This window comes from Littorina saxatilis, linkage group LG3 (assembly GCF_037325665.1).
Source record: "Littorina saxatilis isolate snail1 linkage group LG3, US_GU_Lsax_2.0, whole genome shotgun sequence".
Classification (NCBI taxonomy): Eukaryota; Metazoa; Mollusca; class Gastropoda; order Littorinimorpha; family Littorinidae; genus Littorina; species Littorina saxatilis.
Genome location: NC_090247.1, coordinates 58,891,113 through 58,911,217, shown reverse-complemented (window position 1 = coordinate 58,911,217; position 20,105 = coordinate 58,891,113). Strand labels below are relative to the sequence as shown.

General features: G+C 42.3%; 1 protein-coding gene across 1 annotated transcript; it reads left to right on the top strand.

Moving 5' to 3' along the window:
• Positions 1-43: 43 nt before the first annotated feature.
• On the top strand, positions 44-19,264 carry LOC138962799 (zinc finger protein 76-like). Its single transcript, XM_070334761.1, has 10 exons — positions 44-269; positions 2,079-2,219; positions 3,379-3,458; positions 5,615-5,765; positions 6,809-6,940; positions 7,469-7,542; positions 12,917-13,027; positions 14,551-14,657; positions 15,666-15,759; positions 16,304-19,264. The coding sequence occupies exons 1-10, from the start codon at positions 61-63 to the stop codon at positions 17,146-17,148; spliced, it is 1,944 nt and encodes a 647-aa protein (XP_070190862.1). The 5' UTR covers positions 44-60; the 3' UTR covers positions 17,149-19,264.
• Positions 19,265-20,105: the final 841 nt, after the last annotated feature.

Genomic DNA, 20,105 nt, shown 5'->3' with positions numbered 1-20,105 from the left:
GTGGAGTTGTTCGTTGTGTTCCTTGCATAGGATAGGTGTCTGTGACTTATTCTGGAACTGATGGAGGAATACAGTTTTGAAAATGAAAAAAGTGAGGTCAGTTTCGTGGACTATTTGGGACTGGACGAAGACGAACAAATTGAGGACACGAGCGGAATCACTCAAGTATGCATGGATCGAGATCTCGGAGATGAGGGCGACGAATCAAACACAAACGAAGATCGTCACATCTCCGATTCCGACGACAATCACTGTGTCGGCGATGCGGGGTATACAATACACATTGCTCTTTTGTATTTTGTGTCTTTCTGTTTTTGAAGTTCGTTATGTCAAGTTGTTAGACGCAAAAAAGACCAGGAAAGAGTGAAAGTTGTCCTGACATTTGGTTTTGCACACGGAACTAATCTCTCGCTCTCATGAGTCTTGTGTGTGTCTCTCTCTCTCTCTCTCTCTCTCTCTCTCTCTCTCTCTCTCTCTCTCTCTCTCTCTCTCTCTCTCTCTCTCTCTCTCTCTCTCTCATTCCCTCTCATTCCCTCTCATTCCCCCTCTCTCTCTCTAGTCTTACTCTTAGTGTAGTCTTCTGAGTGAATAGGCCTAGTCCTATCAAAAGGGAAAAGTCAGTACTTAGGCCAAAAAAAAAATAGGTGTGGTTAAGGTAACATAGCCAAAACAAATAGGGTAGGAAGTAGGCAATCACTTTTTTTTTTTAAACTTTTTTGTCTAATGTGTAAAAATTAAACCTACTTGACAGGGAAATAAGTGTGCGACTCGAGCGCTGTCGCTTTCATTGCGTTTTCTGCACTCGTTTTTATTTTTATTTTTTGTACAAATGTAATAAAAAGTTATAGGGTCGGCCCCTAAAAATAGGGTAGGTCGGGTTACCGTAACCACACCTATTTTTTTTTTAGGCCTTAAAAAATAACGGTGTAAATGATATTAGTTATTACTGAGAAGCGAAAGTTGAGTTCTAACAGTTGGGCATTCCAATAAAATTGATGATAAAACATAATAATAATAATAATAATAATAATGCAAACTTTTATAGCGCTATTCTAGAATTTAATGTCTACTCTTAGCGCTTTACAATACATACATCGACCAAGCATACTATACACGCACAGGCAAAAGAAACCGACCAAACATAACCAACAAACTATACATGCACAGGCAGAGAAAACGACCAAACATACAATACACGCACAGGCAAAGATAACGATCAAACATAAGCAAACATACTATGACCAAACATAACCAACATACTATACGCGCGCAGGCAAAGAGAACAATAATAATAATCTCATTTCCATAGGATAATTATAGCAAAGAATGGAGGGTGGTTTTCTAATAGACTTTTTCGGCATCTGATTCTGAATAATTCTGAGCAGCTCTCGTGAGATATCCGCGAGACACCCTCTTTTTTATGCTTTGAACGTCGCAGCTAGCGTGAGATAGCAGTACCACTACCACCAGTGATGGCGCTAGTATGTTTTCAAACCGATACACAAACGTTTATGATGCAAACTGTCCAAAAGAAACCGGTAGGCTGGTCATTGGAACCAGTAAGAGTCCAACTGGTTTTGTTGTTTTAGTCTTTTACCAGCGAAAAAAAACCGGTAGTTCTAAGAATGAACTGGTAGGTCATATCTGGTATTTTCTAATTTCAACCGGTAATTACGGGTTAACCCCAATACTGTACCGCTACATTTTTCTTGTTGTGTTACATGTTTTTTTTTAAATTTTAAGACAAAAGTATGAAAGAGAAATTTGAATATATAAATATATATGGTGTTTTACTTTTAGTATTGTTCCCAGAAACTGAGACAGAGAGGACAACAGGTCAGTTCGACCTGGATTTACAATTTTATTGGTCAAAATGTCCTGGCCAGAAACAAATTGTTGCAAAATATATCCCATGTGTCAAAACTATCGGACAATCGACCGGCCTTGGGTCTAACTCAGAACAATTCGTTAGATCAAAAAAGTATATATATGTAAATGACCAAGGCCTGGGAGTGGGGGCAACACTGGTGTTTGTGTACAGCTAAATATCTTTACATGTTATGTCCTTTCACTTTCAGTATGATCCAGCACACAATTTCTGAGGACCAGATTCTGATGTCCATATTTCCAGGCAGCCAAGAGATGCCCAGTAATCCCTCCCACGCTACACTCACCATCACCAGTCACAATCCAAAGACCAAGGCCAGAGAAGTTTCAAGGTAAGCTGAAGTACATGTACAGTGAAAGTGAAACACCCCCCCCAGCCTAAAAAAATAAATAATAAAATGAAATAAATTTGAACATAAAGTAAAAAGAATGGCTCAGATTGCTCCATTTTCCTTGTTTTTATCAAACATTTTCGCAGGACCTGCCCCCGAACCCCCCTAGCGTTGTTGACTATGAATGTAGATGTAAATGCTTGTATAACTGTGTTTTAATTTTAAATGTGTCAAGCGCAAAGAGCATAATTGTAAAGTTATGATGTTGCGCTTGACACATTTAAAATGCTCATTTATTATTATTATTATTATTATTATTATTATTATTATTATTACTCAACCAAAGCATCTTTTCACCATACTTTTTCAGAATCCACCAGATCATATACAGTGCAGGTCTAATGCTAAAAAGGGGGGGGGATGGTGGGGGAGAGGGTCACACACAGGGTAGGAATCTCTCGCACGCATTCAGCGATCGCAGAGTCCGGCTATCTTGTGACGTTGTTTCTTCGATCACACGATGTTGTTTTAGGTTTCCCGATCACATGACATTGCTTCTCAGAGCGGGCTGCATTGTGAGAAGATCATATTGACTTGATGACACCAAACTCATAAGGGAAATTGTACACACTCTCTGCAGTAGCTGCAGCCGCGATTATTTTGGATGAGGAAGAGGGATAGAAAGATGAGGAATCGGATTGCTGTGAAAAGTGAGTTTACAGCAACAGATTGGCAACTTCCAGAGAAAGGGATAAAAAGTGTTGATTGGTTGTAGCCTTTCTGCAGTAGTGAAAATAGGATTTGTGTTCTATTCACTGCTCTGCGGACAAACCTTTCCCCACCTATTCTCCAGAGAATCTCAGTTTCACTACCATTCTTCAACATTCTCTGTCTTTCCTACCCTGTGTGTGAACCCCCCTTAAGTGAGACCACCGGACTCATTGTGTTAAAAGAAGGGTACCACTTACATTGCAAAGTTGTAGAGTAAAAACCATGGGGGATCCTTTGGGGTGGTCTTTTATGGGCAGGTGGTCTTTATGGACATGTGGTCGCCAGGGCAGGTTCGTAATAGAAGTGTGTGTTGAGTGTAAACTTGTGCCATTGTTTTAAGTTTGGATTTGTGTAGTGGCTGTGATTGACATGAAATTTGCGTTTGCAGGTTCAATTGCACGTTTACTGGTTGTGGTCGATCCTACAGTACACAAGGCAACTTGAAAACACACGAGAAAACACACAAAGGTAAGGGCATAAACTGTTTCAAGTATTCACATGTAGTTTGAGCTAGCTTTGTGCTTCTTTGTTCTCAGAATCTTAAAAGTATTAATTCAGTGTGCATTTTAAACTTTGTTCCGTTGACATTGTGTGTGTGTATGTGTGTCACCTGTGTGTGTACACGTGTATGTGTGTGACCTGTGTCTCTGTGTGTGTGATGTCCATTCTGAACACTGTCACAGCTCTGTGTTTTTAAATGTGTGGCATTTTTTAGCAATGGTTTGTTTGAGGAGGCCGCACTTCACACAAAAAGTAGCCAGTCCGATTGCTATAACAAGGCTTCAGTTACAGTACAAGTGCATTACATTAATTTATGGCAACCCTAAAGCATTGACATTCATCTTTCAGTATCATGGTACAGTAGAACCCCTCTCTAGCGACCTTGAAAATGTTGACAAAAATCGGTCCTTATGGAGGGGGGTCCTTACAGAGGGAGGGGGCGGGGCCACAAAGAAAGTCACCTCAGATTTTCTCCAAAAAAGAAAACAGAGAAGTTTGAGTTGCTGACGACCGTTTCCTCAAGCAAACTGCTTCGATTTCATGTTTGACATTGTCGATGGTGTCCACCAGTTCTGGTGCATGTTTCAATGCAAAAAGCGTTAGTTTCTGAGCAAGCATTTCTTTACAGCAGTCCCTGCAATGATGAAGGCCCTCCGAGAAAGAGAGTGAAAAATCGGCCACCGTTCTCAGCATCGCGTATCTGTGTGTAACCTCTTTCATTGAAAAGATACTCTTGTTTCCCTGCAGCCTTGACCAGTGAGTCGGTTACCTAATCTGTGAACCCTTCAGTTGTGTTGCTTTGTCAAAAGTTAGACACAGTCAACTAGTTTTGCTCTGAGTGAACAGTGCAGCTGGCCTCAATTAGCCGGTGACACCTCTCTGGCCACAGCACCAAACAGTACATGGCTGGGGGGAGAGAGAGAGAGAGAGAGAGAGAGAGAGGGGGGGGGGGGGTAGCTGGCTAAACTCAGTGGGGTGTCCGGTGTCACTGAAGTCAGCAGGAAGAGCATTGGAGAGAAATAGAGAGGTGTACTCTTCCAAACATCAGTTGTCAGCGCTTAGGGTGAGGGAGAGTGAGAGCGGTTTGTGTACAGTCCGACTGAAGAGTGAAAAGTCACTGCCACAAGATCGGCATGCAGTCAATAAAGCCAGACAAGAAGAATGATTATGACATGCGGCTCTATCTGCTGGTTTTTTATTCAAACTGGTTTTCAACGCTTATTCTCACAAAGCATCTGCACACCTGCCTCTGCCTCTGTGCTGTGTTTGTGTGGCTGCTTTTGTATGATGTCAGTGCATGGTGAGTGCGTTCACTGCCTTGTCACCACTTCCCCACCTTTTTCAGAATGTTTTCTTGGAGTTGGATAATTCTTTGAATTTGCGATTTTCCAACATCAAGACTTTTTGCAATCGCGATGGCAGTTTCTCCCTTTTTGTTTCTGTTCACAACATTCACTCGATTCTCGAGAGTTAAATATTTTCTTTTCTTTGTAGACGCCATGTCGATCTCCACTGCTCTTCTGTCCAAAGACTGTCTATTCTGACTGAATTGAACGGTGTGTGTTGGTCACGTGAGTTTGTTTTCTCGATGATTGGTTTGTGATATTTACTCAGCCCACCCAACCATCACACCTCTCAGCGGTTAATTAGTGCCTTTGCTTACGCAAGACGGTTATAACTGGTTATAACCGGTTTGTCAGTGATGCGTTACGCTGACTGAGTCTTGGCTTTGTCTGACAAAGTCGTTACACAAGCTGTTAGGTCGGTCCTTAGACGTTAGAGCGGGGTGGTCGCTACACTGGTGACAACTATAGAAGGAAACACATCGGTTAAAAAGAAAAGGGTCGTTGTGGCGGGGTAGTCCTTAGAGAGGGGGGTCGTTGTGAGGGGTTCTACTGTATCATGATTCATTAGAATTGGCGAACGACAAGAAGAAGAAGAAGATGATTCATTAGATATTAAAAAAAAGTTTGGAATTATTATTTTTACAAGTTTAGGTTGTTTTTACTGGATATATCTGGTTTTACTGTCCAATGTATTATACCACATGGCTTATTCTTCCTAATTGAATAGTTTTTGGTAAATCTGCAGTTTTGTTTAACAGTTTAATTTTCCTCTCTCAGGCGAATACACATTTGTGTGCGACCAACCAAGGTGTGGCAAGACCTTTCTGACGTCTTACAGTCTCAAAATCCATGTTCGTGTCCACACCAACGAAAGACCATACGAATGCAATGCTCACGGTTGTGAAAAGTCCTTCAACACATTGTACAGGTACCAGACTCTTCATGTATTTTCATAATTTTTATTTCTGCTGTCCTTTCCTTACTTTGGCCTTCATGGCCAGAAGACACCAAGGCTGAGTACAGCGGAACCCCAACTTTTGAGTTTCAAGACCTCCACATAATTGAAAAAATTAGGCCTCAAAGAGGAAAGAGTCTTTAAAATGGAGGTAAATTTACAGAGGTTATGCACAGAATAACTAAAACGGCAAGGTCTTAAAAAGTGGGGAGGGGGGTCTTTAATCTTGGGGGGGGGGGGGGGGGGGGGTGTCTTAAAAAGGGGTTTGACTGCATTTATGATGTACATGTACAGTGCTGAGCAGTGTGTCTTGCAAATGTTACATTGAATATTTACCAGTGATAAATACAACAGAATCATTAAACAGGTGATTTTTTTTGTAAAGAGAACATGGTGTCATAATAAGCAGATGCTGCACTAAATGCACATGTACAGAGTTTATATTTTACTGTGACTCACAATTGAATGCTTGGCTCAAAGGATCAGTCACATTGTTCGCACTCACTGTTTGAAATGAATGCAACTCTTCCACAGATCACACAAACTCTGACAGTTTGCTTGCAAATCTTGCATTTTTTTTCAGCTACTTATGTTATAAATACACCAATGTTTGGGCCTAAAAAAAAAAAAGGTGTGGTTACGGTAACCCGACCTACCCTATTTTTGGGGGCCGACCCTATAACTTTTTATTACATCTGTCAAAAAAATACACAAAGAAACAAGTAAACGAGTGCAGACAACGCAATGAAAGCGAAAGCGCCCGAGTCGCACACGTATTTCCCTGTCAAGTAGGTTTAATTTGTACACATTAGAAAAAAAAAGTTTAAAAAAAAAAGTGATTGCCTACCTTCCTACCCTATTTTTTTTGGCTATGTTACCGTAACCACACCTATTATTTTTTTTGGCCTTGTATTGTGAGGCCTCAGATACCACTTTACAAAATGGTGCTTAGTGATTCTGTGACTAGCAGTAAAATTATTTATTTAGAACAAAACCTTTTCTATATATATTTTCAGATTAAAAGCCCATGAAAGACTTCACACCGGTCAGACATTCAACTGTGATGAAGACGGCTGCACAAAGTATTTCACAACACTCAGCGACCTTCGCAAACATCTCAGAACACACACAGGGGAAAGACCTTATGTGTGCGTTGGTTTGTCTCTTGAAATTTTGTTTTTGTTGTTGTAATTCTGTTATAGATGTCCCACTGTTTGTTGTGGGGTACTCAGGAGGCCCTTTTGAATTCATGCTTTGCGATAGCTAATAACCTGTTTTGTGAGTTTGTGTGCATCGGGTCAGAAAATTATCATGGTAGTACATGTACTGGTAATGACTTTTTCATGTTAATTTGATATGAATGTAGATGAGAGTATCATTAATCAGATTCCCAGACTTCCTTACATACGTGACTGATCCAGTTAATGTAGTATGGCTAGCATTAAACTGAAAACAATAGTCTGCTGTAGTCTGCCTTTATGCGATCGTCCTTGTGAAATTGTGACCAGTATTAATGTGCTGATGTGATGTGGTTTTTCCAGGTGTGACTGATCCAGTTAATGTAGTATGGCTAGCATTGAACTGAAAACAATAGTCTGCTGTAGTCTGCCTTTATGCGATCGTCCTTGTGAAATTGTGACCAGTATTAATGTGCTGATGTGATGTGTTTTTTCCAGATGTGCAAAAGATGGATGTGGAAAAGCATTTGTTGCAAGTCACCATCTTAAAACACACACACGAAGTCACACAGGTAAGTTTGCAAGTCCACACATTCTTTCTGCAGGAGTTGAAGACATTATTACACTAGAACTAGGAAAAATTGTTCTCAGGCTTGACCAGGTGTGAAACTATGCCTGAAGAGATCACCCTCATTCAAGAGTGTAAAGAGATTGAATGTTGCTTACTTGATTAATTTTCTCCTTTTTTTGACTCACATGCGAAGCAAAAGTGAGTCTATGTACTCACCCGAGTTGTCACGGCAGTTTCTGCTATTAGGTTTAGTTCACAGGCACAGCCGGAATCTGACCCCTTTATCACCCCTTCCTCAGTGCCAGGCCGCCAGCGGTAATTAATCACCCATCCCCCGGTTCAGCGCTGGCTACACAGTAGTGACTGTACAACCCCGCGATAGCATCACCCACACAAGCCATCACAGCAGTAGAAGGCTAAGAGAAAAGCTCCCTTCTACTAGCAGGCCAGAGTGCGGCCTAGCTCAACCTCTCGGCAGCTACGCACTGCTATCTCTGCCTTGCGAGTAAGCTGTGTGTTTTGAAAACACTTCTATCTTGTTAGTTCTCTTGAATTACGATGTCAGCATGTGTGTTATTTACACATAGCCTTGTAGTCAAGACCATAAACTTTCAAACGATACTAAATATGACCACTATGCTGTAGGTGTGCCACTGCTGTAGCCTGCTGAAAGAAGACAGACAGAGAACAGTACACACGGCACAATGTAATTAATGACATGTATTTGAGTGGCTACAGATCGCGCCACGGTCAACTTTTGAAGACAGAACAAATTAAAAACAAATCTGCAAGGTTAATGTTAACAGATGTTCATGCTGACACTTTAAAGACTTTTACCTTGTGTGTGTGAGGTATCTTTTCTTGAGCCCGCTTACAGGTATCCAAGTAGGAAAACAGTATTCCAAAATGTCAGCACACGGCAGTTGTTGTTGTTGTTATAGCTAGTTTTACTTCCATGTATCTTGGGGTAGATTTAAAGAAGGCTGTTCACATTATACTGACACCAGCAAACCAGGGTCGGCAACGGGATAAATAATATGGACACCCACTGCCCAATGCTGGATTCGAACCCGCGACCTTTCGATCACGAGCCCACGCGCTCTACCGACTGAGCTATCCAAGCTCCCAGCACACGGCAGGTTTTTATAACTGCAGTAGATGTTTATAAACAGTACACATGTACATACATCCAGTTTTTGTCATGGTTATCTGGATTGTGAAAATGAATATCTACACCATACAGGAAAAACAGTTATGAATGCTTCATTAAGCACTCTTTTTTGAGGAGCACTTTGACAGGGACAGCATCAAGTCATGGAATTTTGGTGACACCAGAGTCTGATGTTCCGTCATGAGAACACGCAGTCTTTTTATGGGGTCTTTCATTGCCCAGATTCTCCTTTTCAGTGTGTTAATTGTAGCATGTGTTCCTTCGCCCCCTTGCTCCCCATGTAGTCCCATTCCAAACCTCCAAGCCCGAAGCCAAGGCACACAATGGCATTCCAACAGATGTTGTTTGGGAATCGCCCTCACATTTGGAAATGCATTTCTGAAAAACGACATGTAGGCTGTGATGCTGCTTTCAGCCTCTGAAATGTCTTCTTCGCTTACTGGTCTGGAATGAGAAATTCGTTTGTGGACTTCAGAAAACAGCGCGTTTAACTCTAAATATGTCTTTCTCAGTGCCCCTGCAGCAGCAGTGACACTACTGTCGTCTGTCAACTCTCTGGCTTTTTCAACTACACTCTGGCACACGCTTTTGTATACATCCGGCTGCAGGTATTTGTGACAGTGATTCCCCACAAAAGCCCTGCCATGGTAGGCTTGCAGCTGTATCTTGTGGGCTTGAAGCACGTTGTTCAGGTTGGCTGTCACAGGTCCAGACAAGAAAGGCAGGGGTTCCAGATGAGATTTAAGCAGTTTGATTTCTTCTGTGAGTGCCTTTATTCTCTCCTGGTTGTTTTGTCTGTGCCATTGTGTCGACTGCAACCCACGGCACTCTCTCTCTCGTCTTTTAATTAGTCTTTGGTGGTGCACGTAGCGCTGGAAGGGTCTGGATGTGCCCTCTGGGTTCAGTGCTGTTCTGGACAGCTTCTCGTCTAGTTTGTGACATTGTTGTTCTAACAAGTCATGGTGTTTTTTGACTGTCCCCAACAATATGTGAAGATAAGGCGGAGATACATGGTCCAGCTCAATGTCAAGTAGAGGCTTCCTTATGGCATTGTTGAATAGTTTTGCTGTACTTTTTCTGCCCCCTGCCCGACGGTACTGAGTGTTGTCACTTTTGATGTTTTCCAGGCTCCTGTTTGTGATGTTTCCCTGGTTGTGTTCTGGGGGAGCGTGAATTTGTACCTTGGAAGCAGTGCAGTACAAGCAGGGGTGTATTCCTTGAGCTCCTGACAGACCATACATTTTTGTCAGAAACTCGTAGTCGCCAAACATGAACAGCCTGATTCGTTTTTCTTTCCATTTCAAAGCCTGAAGGGCAGAAACTTGATCTCTGTATGAATCACAAAGCCTTCTGAGGTTTTCAGCAGAGTCCTTGCATTCTGAAATCATGATGAGGTGTGTGTTGTGTTTGGAGTTGTTGTTTTTCAAGTTGGCGACTTGAAGCATCATTTTAAATGACCCCCCACCATGGTCTCCCCCTATTTTGATCCAGATTTCGTCATCTGGTAATGCGTTGGCATGCCACGTCAGTCGGTCTTGTTTTTCGTACTCATCCAACAGGTCGGTGACAAATTGGGGGACATCATTTATGCTCCCTACTGGTGTTGAAGCTAAGTCCTCGTTTGTCAGTATCGTTCCAGTGTGCGAGTGTTCTGTACTGAACGTTTACCTCACCACACATCGCTTTTTTCTGTTCAATTCTCTCTTTTCGTTCACTTGCAAATTTCACCCCCAAGCTTCTGTAAAACTTTCTGTGAACCCTGTAGCTTGTGAGACTGAGGCCAAGAAGTGATCGAAGAGCTGGCCCGTGTTGTTTTGTGACAACTGGCTGACTATAGCCTGCTGACTTCAGGACAAGCTGTTTCCGTGCTTTTGGTTTTGATTTCAGTTCAGACCCTTCTTGTTTTATGACTGACTGTGAGTCATTTCCAGATGTGTTCAGTCTATATCTGCCTATATCTCTATTCCTTTTTTTTAGCAGAGGCGATTTTGCTTGAGCTGAAGTTTTGCGAGGCTTTGTGCATTTTTGGAAAATCAGCAGCTGTCCTCCAGTTTTACACCTAAGTGTCATGCTGTCTTCGGACTGACCAACCTTGACCCGTGTCAGTTTCGTGAGGTATTTCTCCTCTGGTTTAGATAAAGGGGCATCCAACGCAACTGAGATTCGGGTCTGAGAAAGTCTATTTTGAACGGGGAAGTTGCCATGTCAACAAATTTGGTTTGCATAGGTGATGTTTGCATTTCAGCTGTTCTGGCTTTCTTTGCAGGCGTTGATGTTGACAATGACGGTACTGAGAAGGAAACATCAGAATATAATTCACCTGTCAAGTCAGTTTCAACCAGTTTTCTCTTTGGCCTCCCCTTATTCGCCTTTTTTGGTTGCCCTGCTGTTCTGTGGCTTTGAAAGTGGGAGCATGTTTCACACTGACTACTTTGGAGGCTGGAATCATACTGACACCAAATGTTACTAATGGCTTGAGCTTGTTCCTTAACACGATCAGCTGTTGTGTTTGAGGGCGTACGGTTTAATTTAATCAGCTTTGAATAGCACTTCTGACAAAACGTGGTCAAATGTTTTGCACTAATATCAGAAGATACATCAATGTTAAAAAAGTTTTTCAGTTTGTCCGCATTGTCCACACACAGTTTCACATTACAATGTCGATCTTTTTTTGTTCTTGCAGAGCGTTCCCCACACAGTCTACACAATGCATTAACACAAATTAGATGTTCAGTTTCAGTATGCTCCATTATGAAACACACTGCATACCAAACATACACTGTCACATGAAGACAAAGAAGAAAACTGGAAATATTAGGTCACACTGCTGCACAAAATAACTGAGTGTGATGTCACTTGTAATAATACTATGATTCAATCCTTTCTTTTCTGCTGAACAGTGGGTGAAAAATTTGCCTGTCACAACACAATGCCACACAAATGAAACACACAGCGTACATGTTCTCTGATGATCAGAAACTAATACAAGACAAAAAGTCTTTAAGACGAAACCACATGGAAAGTGCTCCAGACAGGGCTCTTCAAGATATAAACTAGATAAAAAATCTGGTTCTGCTGTGAGGCAGTGGCAGGAAGGCAATTAAACCGTGGGAAATTGACTCATTTTCTGCTGCCAGCCAGTGGAACAAAGAAGGCTGAAGCCCCAGCGGGGCCAGGAATATGATAACAGATAAGCAGGGCAGGGGCTGCGTGGGCAGGTGCCAGCAGCAAACTTAATCATGCTATCTGTGAAAGGGGGCACCGCCGTGTCGTCCGTCCGTTCGTCCGTCCGTCCATCCGGAAAACTTTAACGTTGGATATTTCTTGGACACTATTCAGTCTATCAGTACCAAATTTGGCAAGATGGTGTATGATGACAAGGCCCCAAAAAACATACATAGCATCTTGACCTTGCTTCAAGGTCAAGGTCGCAGGGGCCATAAATGTTGTCTAAAAAACAGCTATTTTTCACATTTTTCCCATTTTCTCTGAAGTTTTTGAGATTCAATACCTCACCTATATATGATATATAGGGCAAAGTAAGCCCCATCTTTTGATGCCAGTTTGGTTTACCTTGCTTCAAGGTCAAGGTCACAGGAGCTCTTCAAAGTTGGATTGTATACATATTTTGAAGTGACCTTGACCCTGAACTATGGAAGATAACTGTTTCAAACTTAAAAATTATGTGGGGCACATGTTATGCTTTCATCATGAGACACATTTGGTCACATATGATCAAGGTCAAGGTCACTTTGACCCTTATGAAATGTGACCAAAATAAGGTAGTGAACCACTAAAAGTGACCATATCTCATGGTGGAAAGAGCCAATAAGCACCATTGTACTTCCTATGTCTTGAATTAACAGCTTTGTGTTGCATGACCTTGGATGACCTTGACCTTGGGTCAAGGTCACATGTATTTTGGTAGGGAAAATGTGTAAAGCAGTTCTTAGTGTATGATGTCATTGCTAGGTTTAGTTATTTGACCTTGACCCTGAAGGTCAAGGTCATGTAATGGTCAAGGTCAAGCATGTGAGTTGTATGGGCTTTGCCCTTCTTGTTTGGCCAGGGAGTGAGGATTTTGTCAAATATTTATGTTTGATATTTATGTTTTATGTGGATCTTTTTCTGCCGGAAGAACTAATGCCTTGTCATAGTAATAACGATCAAAACCGTACAGTTATCAAGCAGGTGTTCATTTTAGGTGATAAACCATTTTCCTGCCAACAAGATGGATGTAAAAAAGCCTTCACCACCGTCTACAGTCTGAAATCCCACATGCATCGGCATGAAAGAGACCAAGCCAAGAAATCAGGTAAGAGCTGTGAAGCAAAAGAAGTGGGGGGGGGGGGGGGGAGAGAATGTGTGTGTGTGTGTGAGAGAGTTTGCTGCATTTGGGTCTGTGTAGTCATGCTAATGAAGTGCTTGTTTGTGGGTTGTTACTTTGGCGGTCAGTACAGAATAATTTAAAGGAGTATTGTTTTTTTTCCGGTTAACTAATGTTTGAATGAAGAAAGAGTCCACCTTTGACTAGCCTGGATAGTGTCTCCTGACATGTATGTGCGTGTCTGAACTGTCATCCTCTAGTCTTTCACGGCATTCCCTAAAGAAAGCCAGAGCAATCAAACAGCTACTCAGTATATCAGTTGCTGTACAGTTTAGGAAGGAATCTTTCACCGTGGCTTTCTTTTGATAAGCGTGACAGGTGCGCAGTGAGACTGAGAAGTTGTTCGACCGCTCTGGCTTTTTATAGGGCGTGCAGTGGGAGACTTGGAAAGGACAGTTGTGACACACACACACAAACACATCTGAGAACGCTATCCAGGCTAGTTAAAGACAGACTCGGGCTGTATGGTGTGCAGTTCTTCCTTTAAACATTAGTTTATTGTACAGAATCAGTACTTTTCAGCTTTCAACTTGGGACAGTTCTTCTTCTTCAGCGTTCCAGAATTTTTCTGGTTACGTGTGAGCTCGTTTGCCCATTTGGGTTACCCACACTATACTCTGAGAGCATAGTCAGCTCACTCCGCTTTCGTTGAGTAGGCATGGCTGGGTATTTTCGTGTTTCCATAACCCACTGAACTCTGACATGGATTACAGGATCTTTTCCGGTCTTGTGCTTGCGTGTACACACGAAGGGGGTTAAGTCACTAGCAGGTCTGCACATAAGTTGACCTGCGAGATCGGAAAAATCTCCACTCTTAACCCACCAGGCGGCAGCGATCGGGATTCGAACTCACGACCTCCCGATTAGGAGGCCGACGTTTTACCACCACGCCACTGCGCCCGTCCAGTTCCAATAAGAAAGGACAGAATTGACAACTTACGGAAATAACTCTTTCAGGTTTGTATTGGTTGTGGAAGAGTTGCTTAACCCTGTTTCCCTTGCTAGAAACACTGAGGCAAGCTACACGTGACATTGTAGGCTTACCTCAGTGTTTCTATGAAAACAAGGGAAAGCAACTCATCTAGAAACCCATAGAAAATTGACAGAGCTATTTCCGGACATCGTCTATTAGCATGTGGTGTCAAGAGTGTGATGGTTTTGTTGAAGGTATGTCGTTGCTACTGGTATTAGATTATCTTGTGGACTAGAGGACCAGATCACTGAACACATCCTCCAGCGATGCACCATCCTTGAGAGTCTGAGAAAAACCGTGTGGCCAACTGCAGTCTCCCTCCACTGCAAGCTGTACGGAGGAAAGGAAGACCTGGAGAAGATAGCATCATTCGTATCGCTGACAATATAACTAGTGTGATTTTACAAGAAGAAGAAGAAGATTATCTTGTATTATTATATTATTGAGTGAATAATGTGACAATGTGTTTGCATTTCAGATGAAACCTGCACATCAGCCTGCACTCATTCTCACACGTGCCAAACGTCGCAATGCTTACCCACAGAATATGTCACGATAACCAACATTGAACCACAGGCAGCCACCGTAAGTACTTTTAACACTTTTCAAACAGTTAAAGTATGAATTGAACGTTTTTGAAAGGCATTGTGTAGCTTTTAAACAAATCTTAACAGAAAGACTGCTTATATTCCCAAAATCAGTTATCAGGAATGGTTAATTTTTTGAACATTTTCATGATTGACACTCTTAACATTCATTCATTGAAAAATGAACAAATGTTCATTGTTTTGGAGCGTCAATTTGTATGTTAAAAAAGGAAAACTATTTTCTGTTTTTGCTTATGAGTGGCTAAGTGCAGAAATGCAACCAGACAATATGAGGGTAGTTTTATTTGTATGGTTGTAGGTGCAGAAGCTCTTGTATATATACACTTGTACTTTTACACCTGCACCCACACAGGTAAATCATGGCTCATGGTGTTTATGGTGGTCTCATGGTAGATTTGTATTTAATTAGATACCTCAATTCTCTGTCTGCCTGTCACATTAGTCCAGCTAATGCCACTGCCAGTAAATCAAAGGTTTGACTAATGATTATTCAGGCATGGGAATTCGTTCCGCCGAATTTTTTTTTTGTTCCGCCGAAAAAGCAAAAGTGTCCGCCGAAAAAATAAAGGGGGGAGGCACACAAAAAAAGCACCGGTTACTTTTGCCTTTGCGCAAAAGCCCGCGAAAACTTTCCGTACTTTGTTCACGCACTGCTACCGCCCGCCTCAGTTACTTGAACTTTTATGTTTGAAAGTAAACCATATTGCACAGATTGTGTTACAAGTTACATTTTCCTGTTTGTCTGAACAGATCAATTTTTGTAACAAATTTAAACCATATAATACATGTATATTTTTTTGTTCTTCAAAAAAGCAAAAATTGGTTGATTCTAAAAACAGAATTTAATGGCAAACTTGGAGCTCAGATGACACCAGATTGCACCATCTGGGTTCTTTGGAGAAATTTGTTTCCCCCCCCCCCCCCCCCCCCCCCCCCCCCGGACCCCCCAATTCTCAATTCCCATGCCTGATTATTGCCTTTGCAGATATCTGAGGGAGTTGAACATACATGTAGTATGACTGCTGAGGAGCTGCTCAATTCCTTGTATGCCCAGAGTGAAGAACAAACAGATGCAACAGGTATTTGTAACTTTGTTTTGCTTCGTTATTCTTGATTGAGTCATGTCCTGTCTGATATGGACAATAAGAGAGTTAGTTACTTACAAAACGTGTTGACGGTTTTTCGTTCAAACGCCTGTGTGTAAGATTAACTGGGATGAGAAACATGTTACAGTTCTTGTTCAAGTTCAAATATGCCTCGAATATTTCAATGTAATCTGCTCAAGAAAATGGAATGTCATTGTCTGTCTCCACTACAAAGCGTTTGAATGAACTGCAGAAGAAAAGGAATATAGCAAAGAGAGGAGCTTAGTACTCAGTTAAAGATATCTACCAATCAAACAGTGATATTTAACACTACATGAGAATCTTCAGTCAGACTTTTTGGTGAGCTCTTGGGGTCCATAAACTTTATAACACGTTTGTGAGTGGTACCAGTATGTCCGCATTAGTTTAGAATCATAGATCACTTATTATTATAGACTTGTTTGTGCATCCCAGTTCCGATGCCTGATTGAAAACCAAAAAATGAGTTTCTATCTGATCTTCACTTTGTGTGTGACAGTTGCGGCTGCCGGGGCACAAGACTACATGGCTCCCATCATCACCGTGCTATCCGGTGAATCTCATGTCTGTGGCGCAGGGGTCTCAACGCACTGCCCAGAGGTTTCCACGCAGCCGGTCATTCTCACTGGCGCAGAATCAAAATCCAGCTCTCTATGCCTAGCCAACCCGGCACAGGTGTTGTCCGATGCAGGAGTACAACAAGCCTTGTCCACAGTACCCCTTGGTGTATCCGCAGCGTCTTTGTCGCTGGAAGGGGGGCAGGTACCAATGAACCCCACGGTTGTCCTGGAGCCCAAACAGGAGTGTACAGGAGAGGTGATCTCGGTGGTGCCTGGCGGTGAAATGGTGACTCTTGGCAACGACCTGGTGACTGTGTTACCGGGAAGTGACGTTCTCTCTGTCCCCCCTGGCTTGATGCAGTCGCTGGTTCTGTCCCAGCAGCCCGAGTGTCCCGCCGACTCCTTACAGCAGGTCGCCATGCAACAAGTCCCGCCACCCAGCATCGTCAACCCTGCCTTACAGGTTGCGGCCCCTGTTGCTATAGAAACACAGCCTGTGGCCACCGTGACGCAGCCCACCCTGGAACATTGTTCGTGTAATTCAGCTCCCCAACTTCCCAACGACACCACACTTACGGCAGCCATCGAGAGTGGAATTCCCGTCACCATTGACCCGTCGACGCTGACCGGCCCTGTGGCCATCAATCAAGTATTCGTGCCCATTTATAGCAACACGGACAAAGGGCCGGTGATTGAGCTGGTGCCTTTCAAAACACACCCCACCCCTGTCTCTGTACCTGTCCCCGCCCCGTCACCTCACTCCCTGCCTCAGGTATCACAGTGAGCAAAAGAATGTGATAATAATAATGATAAAATAGTAATAATAAGGCGAAATACAAAATATATCTTGGCTTAGGGTAACCCGACCGACTATTTTTTCTCTCCGACCCTAAAACTTTTTTTTTCATTTCTAAGAAAAACAAAAACATTTGGCATATTTTGTGAACCATACAGAGACAGGGAAGTTACCTCCTTTAATATGGACTAAATTAGAGAGAAAAAAAGAGGGAAAAAAAGCCGACCTACCCACCCTATCTTTTTTGGTCACGTTACCCTAAACCACATATATTTTTATTTGGCCTAAATAACTTTTCTATAGCGCGAGTCCCAGCAATTGGCTCCAGGCGCTTATGGTGAGCAGTAAGAAGTAAGATTAATTCAAGGCCTTCCTTGATTAATTAAGCCCGAAGTTGACTTTGCAAATACTTTGCGATGTGTTTTTACTGAAAATTCAGTGCCAAAGCTAGCTTCGAGAAGTAGACTTCACGAAGTTGACGTCGCCCAATTGATATCAGGCTTAACAGTCAGGAGGAGAGTTAACCAGTTGGTAAAAATGGTCATACATGTGAAAATCCATTCGTGCAAAAACATGAATGATCGTGGGAGTTTCTGCCCATGAACGAAGAAGAAGAAGAGTTAGGAGTAGTAGTTGGTAACCTGCTTTACACACTTTAATGCTGGGGTAATTTGATCTTCTAGCGGTACCTTCCAAGGAGGGCACCCTTGGGACCAGCTGAATGTCCCTCCCTCCCCCCCCCCCCCCCCCCCCCTCCGCGGGTTAGGGGGTGTCCCATATTGGGACGAGAAAGAATTTACCCGATGCTCCCCAGCATGTCGTAAGAGGCGACTAACGGATTCTGTTTCTCCTTTTACCCTTGTTAAGTGTTTCTTGTATAGAATATAGTCAATGTTTGTAGAGATTTTAGTCAAGCAGTATGTAAGAAATGTTAAGTCCTTTGTACTGGAAACTTGCATTCTCCCAGTAAGGTCATACGTTGTACTACGTTGCAAGCCCCTGGAGCAAATTTTTGATTAGTGCTTTTGTGAACAAGAAACAATTGACAAGTGGCTCTATTCCATCTCCCCCCTTCCCCCGTCGCGATATAACCTTCGTGGTTGAAAACGACGTTAAACACCAAATAAAGAAAAGAATGTGCCCCTTCAATGTGTACAAAATAAACAATAACATCAGGCTGTGTGCTAGTGTTTGCTAAAAATTTCACCAAAGGCTGTGTATGCTTCCTCCAATCAACGTTATTCCCCCGCTTTCTTTTAATTTTTTTTAAGAGCAAGGTGGATTCATAATGCCATGAGAAGTGGTGTGTACGGCATCTTCAGTGCAAGGCACCAGTGTGGTCCATTGTCTCATCTTTGCCTTGGCTTTATCCTGCTAAAACTTGCACGGTGCCGATTTTTGTTTGCATTTTAGACAGAAGTTTGGATTGAAATTGCAATACTGTCCTTGCTATACTCTATTCTCAGTCCCAGTGCACCTACCTAGCTGTGTACAGCTACAGAGAATCCTATAGATTTATTTCCTCGTCTTTACAACATTGCATGCAGATTTTTGTCCTGTGTGGTCTACAAATGTACACATGTGAAAGCAAGGGAGGGAGAGAGTGTGTGTGTGTGTGTGTGTGTGGGTGTGTGTGTGTGTGTGTGGGTGTGGGTGTGTGTGTGTGTGTGTGTGTGTGTGTGTGTGTGTGTGTGTGTGTTTGAAAAGAAGTGTTTGTGTCATACATATATATGTGTAGACACACATCTGTGTCAAAGTGTGTGACAGTGTGGATGTTTTGAAGGGTTGGTCATATCTTTATGTGATTTGATGTTTCCCTGAATACTGTGATTGTGTTGTATATGCTGCATTTACTGCACCTATGCATATATTATTTGTTAATTATGTTTTTCTATTTAAAATGTTTGAAGAATGTGCTCTTGACAATGAAAACTACCCCCCGCGGGTTAGGGGGAAGAATTTACCCGATGCTCCCCAGCATGTCGTAAGAGGCGACTAACGGATTCTGTTTCTCCTTTTACCCTTGTTAAGTGTTTCTTGTATAGAATATAGTCAATGTTTGTAAAGATTTTTGTCAAGCAGTATGTAAGAAATGTTAAGTCCTTTGTACTGGAAACTTGCATTCTCCCAGTAAGGTCATATATTGTACTACGTTGCAAGCCCCTGGAGCAATTTTTTGATTAGTGCTTTTGTGAACAAGAAACAATTAACAAGTGGCTCTATCCCATCTCCCCCCTTTCCCCGTCGCGATATAACCTTTGTGTTGAAAACGACGTTAAACACCAAATAAAGAAAGAAAGAACATTGAAAACTGCATGCACACACTCACATTCATATGCCCACATATGTGGGAACACACACACACACACACACACACACACACATACACACACACACACACACACACACAGATGAATAAATCTGTGTTGAAAGTTTTGATATTAAATTAGATGGGGTACTGGCTTTCTCGATTTGGGGGGGGGGGGGGGGGGGGGGGGCTAAGGTGATGATAGGTTGTTGTACTTTATGCTTTTCATTTCTTGATAAGTTTTGTGCCCTGAGCATGCCTGAGGCTATTCTTCAACTGTAAACTAAGACTAGTATCTGGTTCTCACTAAAATTAAATGTTTATTTTGTTTTTAAAACATGATTTTTTTCACAAACTTTTAGACACCACTTGGGGCATTGCTGTGAGCAAATAAAAAAAACTACTAGTGATGGCCACATTATGAGGTTGACTTGCACTGTCACAAAACCGTTTGTGTTCAACAATGGAAAATCAATCTCGGAAGAACGATTATCAAAATGACAATCTTGATTTCTTGCCAGAGGCAAAAACCAGGGGTGGACACTTCTTGCATGTAGTTGTCACTGTCTGTCTGTCTGTCTCTGTCTCTCTCTCTCTGTCGCTCTCTCTCTCTCTCTCTCTCTCTCTCTCTCTCTCC

Coding starts and splice junctions, on each gene's coding strand:
- LOC138962799 (XM_070334761.1), top strand. CDS start 61: ATGGAGGAATACAGTTTTGAAAATGAAAAAAGTGAGGTCAGTTTCGTG. Junction 13,028..14,550: donor AGACCAAGCCAAGAAATCAG/GTAAGAGCTGTG, acceptor TTTGCATTTCAG/ATGAAACCTGCACATCAGCC. Junction 15,760..16,303: donor AGAACAAACAGATGCAACAG/GTATTTGTAACT, acceptor TGTGTGTGACAG/TTGCGGCTGCCGGGGCACAA.